The following is an 11,767-nucleotide window of genomic DNA, read 5'->3' as shown; positions in this document are numbered from 1 at the left end:
TTTGTTATTTAGACTGGGGCGCTTGATTGTTTTGAATTTTTTAAGTTTTTTACTGATGGGTATATATGTTTAGTTTGACATGATCGTGCTTAATTTTGAATTTTTTTTTTCTTGAGGTTATAAGCTCCCAATCGTGTAAACCTGGGTCCGCCATATTTGAACAGGATCATCTTTTAAGTAGGATCTCGAATATTAAATCCCAATTAACCATTGAAGGAGACCTAAACTTGGCATCCACATTTACATATATTTAACAAAAACATGCAATAAGAAAGCCATGAACGTACTATGACCACTTACTTTGATTCCGCATCCAATTTAATGCAAACCTTTGTCCTGTGATGAGGATATCAAGGTTATCTTTCACCCCGTCCTGCGCACTAAACTTGAAATAAGAACCCAGTAATTATTAGAAAGGATTTAATAAGGTACATGATACAAGATACATGAAAGTGTTCATAAAAAAAATAAATGGCTCGGATTCACACTTTGAGGTGTGAATTCAAACTGTCCATTCTCTTTTATGAACACTTTCATGCTTCCCTTTTTTTATGCATCATAACATTTCGGTTACAAAAAAACAGAAAGTAAAAAATGGTTTGGGGATGTATTAATTAAACCAAAGTTAATAGATTACACGTATAAGGGTCTAGAAGGATTCAAATAGCAATCCAAGGTATAGTTTATACAGTTAGCAACAGAATCCAGCTCAAGATCCTATATAACCCTTTTAACACGCCAACCAGGAAAAGTTGCTTTCTCTCTCTCTCTCTCTCTCAAGATCCAATGTAACCCTTTTAACACGCCACCCATGAAAAGTTTCTCTCTCTCTCTCTCTCTCTCTCTCTCTCTCTCTCCCCGCGTATATATGATGTAGTATAACAATTTAATAAGGGGGTACGTACATGCTTGGTTACTAAAGCCTGCACTCGTGTTTAAGCTTCATCATAGGTGTTTTTTTTTTGTAGAATTTCCACAAAATTAAGTACCACTTTAGTACCTGAATGATGAGCGAAATTCTAAAGAGGGGAAAGGATCATTTAAAAATTAGAATCTTACTTTATTTTATTATATTGATTATTGAGGAAGAGAGTGATAATATTCAAGAAAGAATATAAAAGGAAAGTCGGTAGATCACTTAAGATTGTCATGATTTCTTCAGATTGGGTACATTTTACACTTACCATTGATTGGCTGGAACTTATGGGTCTCGTCTAAACCAGTTTTCTAATGTCTAAGTGGTAACTCTGTACAATTCTTTTTTGATCGGGAAAAACAAAATCATGTATCTATATAGAGATTGACTTATTTACAGAGGAGTCGTGTCATTTTACTCTTTTCCAAAAAAATTCATCAAAATCCGGACCGTCAAATGTCAAAACGAACGGCTGAGATCGTTCAGCCCCACAAATGACTTATTCACAGAGGCCGAGCAAAAAAAAAAAAAGACTTATTCACAGAGTAACTCTTCCTTGAAAAAGTTTTATTAACATTCAGACCATCCAAAACATTTTTGAACGGTCGCGATTGGCAAACTACTTTTGAATTCTTATGTAGCCAGTCGATATAAAGATTTACACAACTTTATACTAGACTCCTTGCTAATGGACTCAAGGTGTACGTAAATTGACCCGAATATCTTGATTGGTATCAAACTAATATTCTACAATAATTATTAAGGGGTTTTAAAAGTGTGTTATATAAAAAAAATATGAAAAGCAAGACTTGATTTTTTTTTGGGTTCGTTACATATATTAATATATTTTGATTTAACACAACCACTAATTTTACTACTTCTGTCGATATTCTAGTGAAATTAACACAACCAACTAATTTTAAGTAATTTTTGGAATTGGTTTTTCGTGTAGGCAAAAAAACCCACTATTTTTTGGAATTATCTCAACCACTAATTTTTGGTTGGTACGTTAATCGAGAAAGAAGCATTAGAGTTGAAACAAAGAGGACTTCAAAGTGGTGACGTGCCGACCAAATCAATTGCTTAAGTGGAAAAGGACCTTTTTTTGTCATCTTGTCAATTAGTAGCATATAAGAATGCTAATAATGTCACTAATAAGCTCATAATCCGGTAATCAATAGTAATATTGTTTGCCTTATCCAATTCATGGTTTTCTTTTTCGAAACTTCTTCAGATAATTAAGACCATTTTATTGCCTGTGGGTCATACTGTTGCAAGCATCCCAGTAAAGTGCTACCACTTCTAATTGGGAAAATCTTTACTTATGGAGGTTCTGTAAATAAAATTTACGGAGGCCAATCTCAGCTATCCAAAAGTGTTTTGGACGATCTAGATTAAAGAAACGGTAAGTGATATTTATTAGTACCGGTCAAAGATTAAAAACATATCTCAACCGTTGATTGCCGTAATAAAAGGGTGAAATTGCACATTTTTCGTGAACAGCTTATTCACGGCTTCTCCGTGAATAAGTTTTCTCTCCTTCTAATTTACTCTACAAAATTACAGTAAAGAGTCTATATTATATACTCCCTCCGTCCCTTTTTAAGTGTCCTACTTCATAATTCCAACTTATTAAAAAGACATCATCATTATACCTTTCACATCAACTTTTTCCTCCACTTTCCTTACTTATCCATCATCATTACACTTTCACTCACTAACTTTTCAAAATAGAATATACTTTTAGGGACAAAATAGATAATGCGCCAACTTTTACCCACTAACTTTACAAAATGGACACTTATTAAGGGACAGTCCAAAATGAAATACTGGACTCTAAATAAGGAACGAAGGGAGTATAAGAGAGAGAGAGAGAGAGAGAGAGAGAGGTGTGTATATATATATATGGTATAGAAAAATGATAGTGCCAAAATCGTTTCTGTTAATACCAAAATTATAGTGTATAAGAGTATTGTACCTTACACATGATATAAGAGTCTTTTATGCACTACAGTTTAGCATTAACAAAAATAATTTTGACATTAACAACACCCTTTAGCATATTCATTGAATAAAGATCCATACACAGCTTAATCCATAGTGTAAGTCACTTTCATACAACCGTATGAACCATAAAATTCTTAACTAATTAACCATAAATAATAAATATGTATGCAAAAATGCTACAGGGACCGAATTGGGGACCGAATTCGGACCGACGGCCGCCGGCGGGCCGTCTCCGGCCACCGGACGGCCGATCCGAGCCGTCCAAAAATTCTAAAAAAAAAAACCGAGGGGCCTTACGCGGGAATCAACGTCATCCGAGGTGTGTAGGGTGCTTGATCGGAGCACCCCTTTTCGTGTGTATATGTATACACACGAAAAGGGGTGCTCCGATCAAGCACCCTACACACCTCGGATGACGTTGATTCCCGCGTATACACACGAAAAGGGGTGCTCCGATCAAGCACCCTACACACCTCGGATGACGTTGATTCCCGCGTAAGGCCCCTCGGTTTTTTTTTTTAGAATTTTTGGACGGCTCGGATCGGCCGTCCGGTGGCCGGAGACGGCCCGCCGGCGGCCGTCGGTCCGAATTCGGTCCCCCAATTCGGTCCCTGTAGCAACACTCGTATGTATGTATTATGTGTAATTCACTTTACTATACTATACGCCTATGTTATTTTAACTTAAAATTGTTACGATATGATTCATGCACACTAATTGCATTGATTTATGCACTTTCAATTAAGTTTTATCGCTTGATTGTATGTAATAATAATAATGAGAAGAAGAAACCAACAAGTTCCATAATCTCAAAGTAAACAAACTTTTCCTCCAAAATGATCGATCGGAAAAGTGACATGCGAGAAGCAAGATATATAGATCCATTGTTTTTTTCGCCTAAACATAATTTTCACAGATAATGCTGCGAGGTAGAATGATCGATCGAGGGATAAACAAGAACATAGGCCTAACCAGCAAATGAACACGGTCGGTATGATCTTAATTTAGATCGTTAGAATTTTTCTACTTGATGAAACTAACATTTAGTAGGCTATCTAGCTACATATATCATATATTGGCATATTTGACTCATGTAATTAAGATGTCACAAATTTAGCTAAATTTGGTTGCGACCGACTTGCACTATTAACATATCGTAAAACACATTTTTTTTTTGAAATGGCGAAAATATTATTGATAAAAAACTTGATTAAAGGGTACATCGAGAAAGGAATAAGGTAGTAAAACACATATTTTTTTGCTAGGCAATAGTAAAACACATAGTAAAACACATATTAGGATATGGCTTTCAAGCTAGTGTGTAAAATTATATTATATTCTTAAGCCTATCAAAATAAAATAAAATAATATTCTTAAGATCTACGAAAACGCCTAGATTGATATTAGATATAATCATGATGTTAACGAGTAAGAATTCTTCCAATGAAAATTAACGAAGATTTTAACCTTTGGCATACATATAGTCGATCTCTCAAGTCTCAACCAATATATGCCAGATTAAAAGAGTAATGCAACACCTAAGAAAATGCTTACCATCCCAATGATTAGTGAGTGATGCAGACAGGTTGGGATATATCTTGTGTAGCGTCCACGTGGCAGCCCGTCAAGCACGACAAGTGTCAAGGGCGGCGCACCAAATAGACAAGATCGAGGAGCTGGATTTGGTTGGATTAAGGAGAAATGACAAAGTTCATAAATACTTTTATTTGTATCTATATTATATTATATATATATAGTCATAAAGTGGTAATTTGCAAAATCTTAGGGAACAATATTGCGGTGGGAGGGGAGAGGGGGGTGGCGTGAAAATTTGGTGCCACGCCGTCCAAACAAATTAAGCTTTGATCTATTTGCCACCCCACGCGCAATCAATACCTCTCCTGGCCTTCTTCCTTCACTTTGTGTATATATATACATGTACCATGTCATCGTATTTTATCTCCACAAACAACATCCCTCGCCAACATATTTGATAACTCCTTATTCATTCTCTCTCTCTCTCTCTCTCTCTCTCTCTCTCTCTCTCTCTCAAAGGATAGTTCAAGAGCATCGAGGTCGGAGGTTCTGGTTAGTGGTCTATATATGTTTCAAACTGCGATTTCTTGTTTTTTGACAAAATTAAAGTGGACGTTCAATGACGTGTTAGTACTTGCAAAGATCATGACTCATTTGTTGATTGTTTTTGTTGCACTGTCCGAGCTTGCGTGCGTGTACGTTGTTGTCGTTGCCGATGCATGTTTTCTTTAGTGTTCAGTAATACTAGTTTCCAGATCGATGGCTTGATACGGATTCACCAGTAAATGTTTCTGAAAAACAAGCTTATCTCTTTGTTCGGTTCTCGCTTTCAATGAATGATATGATTTTGTTTTATGGAAAGCACGAAAAAACATGTACCGTTAACGTTTTACAATTCTTGTTTTATGAACTTCTTTTTAAACAAATCTCTTTTCATTATACCCTAGCCTGCAAGGCAAAAGGAAGTGTGTGTGTGTGTGTATGTATATATATATATATATATATGCATCTTTTTTCCATTTCGATCTCAGCTACAATTAAGGATCAAAGTCTTTCCGTCCAAATTGTAAACGTAGGTGTGATGGAGCAGTAGATGTGCACGTACATTATACTATATTTTAATGCATTAACCTTGCTAACATTGTTTCCTATTTGTTCTTCATTTTATATTGTGATTTTCATATATCTATCTTGAAAGATCGATCTTTTTCTTAATTAATTTCCATGCCAAACATGACCTTATGAGTAACTTGGAGCTTCAGTAGAGCTCATGTTAGTCCTATAAAATTACCATCATTTGCTGAAGTACGTACTAGAGAAAGAGAAAGAGAGAGTTTGAGAATTTATTAATTTAACACAAGTAGGAAGTTATTTTCCTGACTTGACTAATTATGTGGTCATAAGGTATGTAGAGTACTAAATGGGAGGGGCTGTAGGGATTAGTTCAAGATACGCGTAAGCCGACCCGGGATACCCTGCGTTAACAAAAAGGAAGAAAGAAAAGGGTAGAGCACTATGGTTGGTGTAGAAGCATTTTCCGCCAGCATAAGGATTAATGGAGTGGACTGCACTCAAAGGAACCTACATTAATACACATCAACATCTAGTATATATAATAATAACATAACATGCTTGTGCCTTATGAAGTCAATCTTTTCGGCTCCTTTTGTGTTCAATATAAGTGCATTCAACTAAGGCAAAATAGCTATGTTTTCCCGTCTATTATCTATGGTTTTTCTTGGTGGGTACCTACACTTGGTCTGCCAATGACATGAAAACTGTTGGAACACATTGATCTGGACCACTGATGGGTCCCTGCCCTAGCCTCCAAGGTGATCAGAACATCATGACCTGAGGTTCAACAATGGATGCATGTGAATCATGATCAAACCTCAAAAGAAACATGTTGTAATTCCGTTTTCTCCTACCCCAAGGGTATCGTCTAGTGGTCATCAGGATCTAGTACTTAAGAGTTTGTTTCCTTCTATTTAAAGTCTTAGGTTAGAAAATTCTGAAATGCTATCAAATTTTTTTTTATGACCAGTTTAGACGTAGCATTTGCTCTAGCTCATAGGTTAATTTGGCATTGAATTTCAGGAGAATATTAATAAATGGATGAGATGGAATCGTGTGTTCCTCCAGGCTTTAGATTTCACCCAACGGAGGAAGAGCTTGTGGGTTACTACCTCAAGAGAAAAGTTAACTCACTGAAAATCGATTTGGATGTCATTGTCGACATTGATCTATACAGAATGGAACCATGGGACATCCAAGGTACGTACGTGCGTAATTATATATGGATTTTTTTAATTTTAACCTTAATTCCAATAATACCTATTCCTTTTCTTTTTTGTTTCAACAAAGAAAATTTCATCAACTCAAGAATCTAAAATATGAGTACTATAGTTTAGTAATTTTTGAATAACGCTTGCAAATTTCATGAATCTAAAATGTGCTCTTTGGTATCAACAGACAGGTGCAGATTGGGATATGAAGAGCAGAATGAGTGGTATTTCTTTAGCCACAAAGATAAAAAATACCCGACTGGAACGCGTACGAATCGAGCCACTGCTGCCGGATTTTGGAAGGCAACAGGGAGAGATAAGGCTGTACTTTCGAAGAACAGATTGATAGGGATGAGGAAAACCCTAGTCTTCTACAAGGGACGCGCGCCCAACGGAAGAAAGTCTGATTGGATCATGCATGAATATCGTCTCCAAACAATAGAACATGCACCTCCTCAGGCAAGTTTAATCACTTGATACTATATCGTATGGTTTTTTGTGTTTAATTATTTTAATTGTTCAGAGAACTCGTAAAATAAAAAAAGGATGAATTTGGAAAACGTATTCAAAATCCATTGGTAATTTGTGTGCTCATTGATTTTTTTCTTCAGAGTTTAGTGAAGTTTTCTTCATAATTTGATTTATTAATGAATGGAAAGTACAACAAGTATGCATGGACCAAATTAAAGGGCGAGGGGTTTTGGATATATAGGCAATGGATATAAAGTCTTCCGATCGAGTCGTCGTTGTGCGAGAAAACATTATGGGTTTTGCTTAGGCTAATGTACGTAGGTGTGCGGCTATGGGCTACCTGAATTGATGGGTGAGATAATTTGCTGAGCTAAGCAATCAAATAAAGCCTAGCTAATATAAAATTTACTACTAGCTAGAAAAGTTTAATATAAAAACGGTTCCTTTTTTTAGCTAGCTGCACACCTTATAATTAGGCACCACTAGGATTTTAAATCGCGATATCATGTAACGTACGTAACAGTGTTGGTAATACGAGACATTTATTGAATCGTATTAGTCAATACATACACAAATAACGGTACAAAAAGTCTGAAATCACGTTACATGACGACCTTTATTTAGAACGACCCTGGCTGCCACACAGGCCAAAGTGATCGAGCCAATTGGTTTAGTGAAATGGTTCAGAAATATTGACCTAGCTACTAGTGGGAAAAAGGAAGGCGCGCGGGGAATATGAAGTCGTACTACTACTTTGAAGAGACAAAGCATGCTGATATTGGTCTCGTCTTTACTTTATTATTCCATCTGAAAGGAGCTTATGTAAAAGTAAAACTTAGGATGCCACATTATAATGTGTGTGTATATATATATATATATATATACCTGCCTGATATATATAGACTTCACTCTTCCTCCAGCATATTCAATGTGCTTTTGATTAATTCTTTGATTTTGGCACTTCATATTTTTGTCATGGGCACTCCATTTTTTTTATCTTTATCATATATAAAGTTACACCAAGTTATAAAGGGTAATTGGTAACTTTATGTAGGATAAAGACAAAATGTCAAGTGCCAATAGCCAAAAGTGAAGTGTCAATCAATTCTCATTTTGATTCCAACATTATTATAGCTTTTTGGTAGTATATCTAATGTTCTACTGGTGCATATAGGACTACATTTTAGTAATTTTCATTCATGAAACATTGAACTTTTTCTTTTTAGCAACTTTTTTTTTCTTCCTATTTTCTCAATTTTTTGTATCTTCCCGAATGAGTAAGAATTAGCTGATCAATTAGACAGTATCGATTTAACTGTGGAAACATATTTTAGATTGCAGCTTTAATTCGGTTTTAAATTCTAAATTTTAGATTCTTGTTGAAACAGATAAAGTTGATTATTATTGCTATAAACTAACGATTCAACTGCAATGAAAGTCGGTACGCAGTGTTTCTGTAAAAAATTTAAATTTTGCTTTTATAAATGCTAACGACATAAAGTTTGATTCAGAAAAGACTCAAATTTCCGATTCTCTATAAATGCTAACGACGTAGAGTCAGATTTTAGACATATTTTAGCTTCTATGAATTCTCAGAATTCCAAAATCTGTTGGTAGTTATTTTTGTCCAAGGATCATTGTAGCTTTTTTAAGTATAAACTTTATTATTTGCCCTTAATTTTTTTTCCTTTTTTTATTTGTAAATTACACGCATTTAGATTCTTACTAGATCTAGGACTTTACTAGTACTATAATGGAATTTTAGCCTGAGGCAACTTTATTACTCCTCTACATCAATATTGTTTCAGTTCTTTTCAACTTTTTATTCTAGATTTAAAGGGTTTTTTTTTTTAAAGAACAGATAATTTATTAACTTGAGTAATACTATAATATTTACAACAAGTAAAGAATATATATATATATATATATATATATATATATATATATAGAGAGAGAGAGAGAGAGAGAGAGAGAGAGAGAGAGAGAGAGAGAGAGAGAGAGAGAGAGAGAGAGAGAGAGAGAGAGATCATAGTTGAGGATGAATATACAAAATATTTGGCACATCATCAAACATGACCGTAGGTTCATACGAAATATTCTGCACATCAAAACATGACCGTTCATATATGTCTAGTTTGTTATGATACTCGGATACAAAATTGAATTAATTATTTTGAAGAATGAAGATAGATAAAATTAATATACTGTATGTTATTGGCATTTCGTTTTCAAACCAAAACATTGTTATTGTGGTTCGAATTTGCAAATTTTAACAAGTGATCGATCATTATGCATATATAGACCATGCACCTTTGTGATGCATGTACTCAACTTTTGTTCATTCGTTAAATCTAATTTAATTTTCAGATGAATATAAGCTAATTAATTAATGAATTGAAATGACTACTGTAGGAAGAAGGATGGGTGGTGTGCCGGGCATTCAAGAAACCAACTGGTCCAAATCCAAATCCAAATCCAAATCACAAGCAAGCTGGTTTCGGTTCCTGGAATCGTTCTAATTATTACAATTATAATACGAGGGATAGCGGCATGCGGCCTTTATATTCAGACCCAACAAACCCAGCTGCTTATTATGCGAATCAAGTCATCTCTCCATTTCCTCCTCTCTCACCCTTTGGTTCAGAACAAGAACTACTCGAAAATCAGCTCACCGATAGTACTCCCGTTACCATTTCAACAAGTTTTGGAACACACACTAGTACTACTGGCATTAATGATCACAATGGCAGCAAAATCATTAAAGATTGTGAAGATCATGAAAGGAGCACTACTACTCAAGTTAGCCAGTATTTGGATTGGAAAAAATTGGATGATTTGCTTGAATTGCAGTTCGTTGAACCGCCACCATTTTCGCATTCCAATTTTTCGTTGGTTTCCCAGGAAAATGACCAGCTTCACGCTCAAAACCATGCAAGCCATCTCTTCACATGCTTTACGGACTTGTAGCTAGCAAATTAAAGTTTGCATATAGTATAATATTGTACAAGAAAATAAATTTATCCTAATAAGAGTACTATATGGTACAGACTCATAAAAGATTGTTGAGAGGTTCAGATCTTTTTTAGAGGTTTAATTCCAAAGAAATTTACACAGAATTAATATGATGGCCGGTACGGTTGAAGTGATCATCTTTTTTAGTGGACTTGTTAATTCATCATTTTTAGTGTACTTTTTTTAAGTCATCCAATATTAGAATATTTGAATTCACTGATTTTGGATTGCCCCAGATAGAGCTAGCCGCAACTTTTATAGCATTCGATTTTCTTGGTTGTACTTTATTACTGTACATAATTTGAAGCAAATGTTCAGTTCACTGTGAATAATTAATGCATGTTATTAATAGTAGCTAGCTAGGGAGTATTCTGCAAAAGATTTACGTACCAAAATCCATCGTTGTGTTTTTTTTATGTCTTTAGGGTCAACTTATTTGAACTTTAATTTTCAAGTATTCGTTCCATATTTTCGTACTTCAAAAAATTTTTGACAAAAAGTTCAATAATTAAGAAACCACTAAACATCGATAATACACGTACTTAGAGCATCCGCAATGTAATAATCAAAATTGGATAACCAAAAGTTGCCACATCATCTTTTGATTATCCATTTAAAACATTGCTAAGGTTAATAATGTAAAGGTCCACAATGTAATAATCAAAATTGGATAACCAAAACTTGCCACATCACCTTTTTAAACTAAAAAAAATTCTAAAAACTAAAAATTTTGACAATAATTTGAATACTCTTTTTGAAAAAAATAACAATTTTTTAAGAAAATAGTAATTAGTGAAAAAAAAATTAAAAATAGTTTTTTTCAAAAAGAAAACAGTTTTAAAAAAAAAAATTTTGAAAAACTTTCAGAAACTGTTTTTTAAAAAAAAATAGTTTTTGTGTAAAAACACTTTAAAAAAAAAGTTTTTTGTAAATACTGTTTTTTTTTTTTAAGTTTCTGAAAAAAAAAACAGTTTTTGAAAATAATTTTCTGGGAACATTGTTGAGAGAGAGAGAGAGAGAGAGAGAGAGAGAGAGAGAGAGAGAATGGTTTTATGTAATGATGAATGTATTTGATTGAGAAAATGTGGGGACCATTAGATTTGATTATTGGCAAAAAGATTGCTAGTTTTGATTATTCAAAGACCAAAATTTGATGAGTTGCTAAGAGGTTGTTAAGTTTGGTTATTACAATGTGAGTATTTTTTTGAGCAAACATTGCTAACTTTAACAATTTTTTAGTTTTGATTATTACATTGTGGATGCTCTTAGAAAATAATACACTTATTATTTGGACTTTTTGACAAATGTTTAGTTCACTGAATCACTGTGAATAATCAATCATACACGTAAACCAAACCAAACCGAGCCTTATGTCCCAATACGTGTCTAATCAATCATACACGTGTTATTTTTTTTTCCTGTCGAACTGTACTTAGAAAAATTTAAGTTAAGTCAAACACGCCTTAAATCTCAACAGTTGAACCCCGTTGGGGTGTAAATTTGGCTAAGTAGCCCGAAGTCCGTCTGAGCCCGTTGAGAT

The 11,767-nt window shown here is 34.3% G+C and overlaps 1 protein-coding gene across 2 annotated transcripts; it reads left to right on the top strand.

Moving 5' to 3' along the window:
- Positions 1-4,726: 4,726 nt before the first annotated feature.
- LOC131329407 (NAC domain-containing protein 30) lies at positions 4,727-10,445 on the top strand. Of its 2 annotated transcripts, XM_058362511.1 has the most exons (4): positions 4,727-5,011; positions 6,557-6,733; positions 6,932-7,203; positions 9,628-10,445. In XM_058362511.1, exons 2-4 carry the CDS (start codon positions 6,571-6,573, stop codon positions 10,180-10,182), a joined length of 990 nt encoding a protein of 329 aa, XP_058218494.1. In that variant the 5' UTR covers positions 4,727-5,011; positions 6,557-6,570; the 3' UTR covers positions 10,183-10,445. The 2 variants fall into 2 exon arrangements, with proteins under 2 accessions (XP_058218494.1, XP_058218495.1); XM_058362512.1 differs by lacking the exon at positions 4,727-5,011 and having other exon boundaries at positions 6,354-6,733.
- The last annotated feature ends 1,322 nt before the right edge of the window (positions 10,446-11,767 follow it).

This window comes from Rhododendron vialii, chromosome 6a (assembly GCF_030253575.1).
Source record: "Rhododendron vialii isolate Sample 1 chromosome 6a, ASM3025357v1".
Classification (NCBI taxonomy): Eukaryota; Viridiplantae; Streptophyta; class Magnoliopsida; order Ericales; family Ericaceae; genus Rhododendron; species Rhododendron vialii.
The sequence above is the reverse complement of the archived record's forward strand: the minus strand, read 5'-3'. Positions and strand labels throughout refer to the sequence as shown.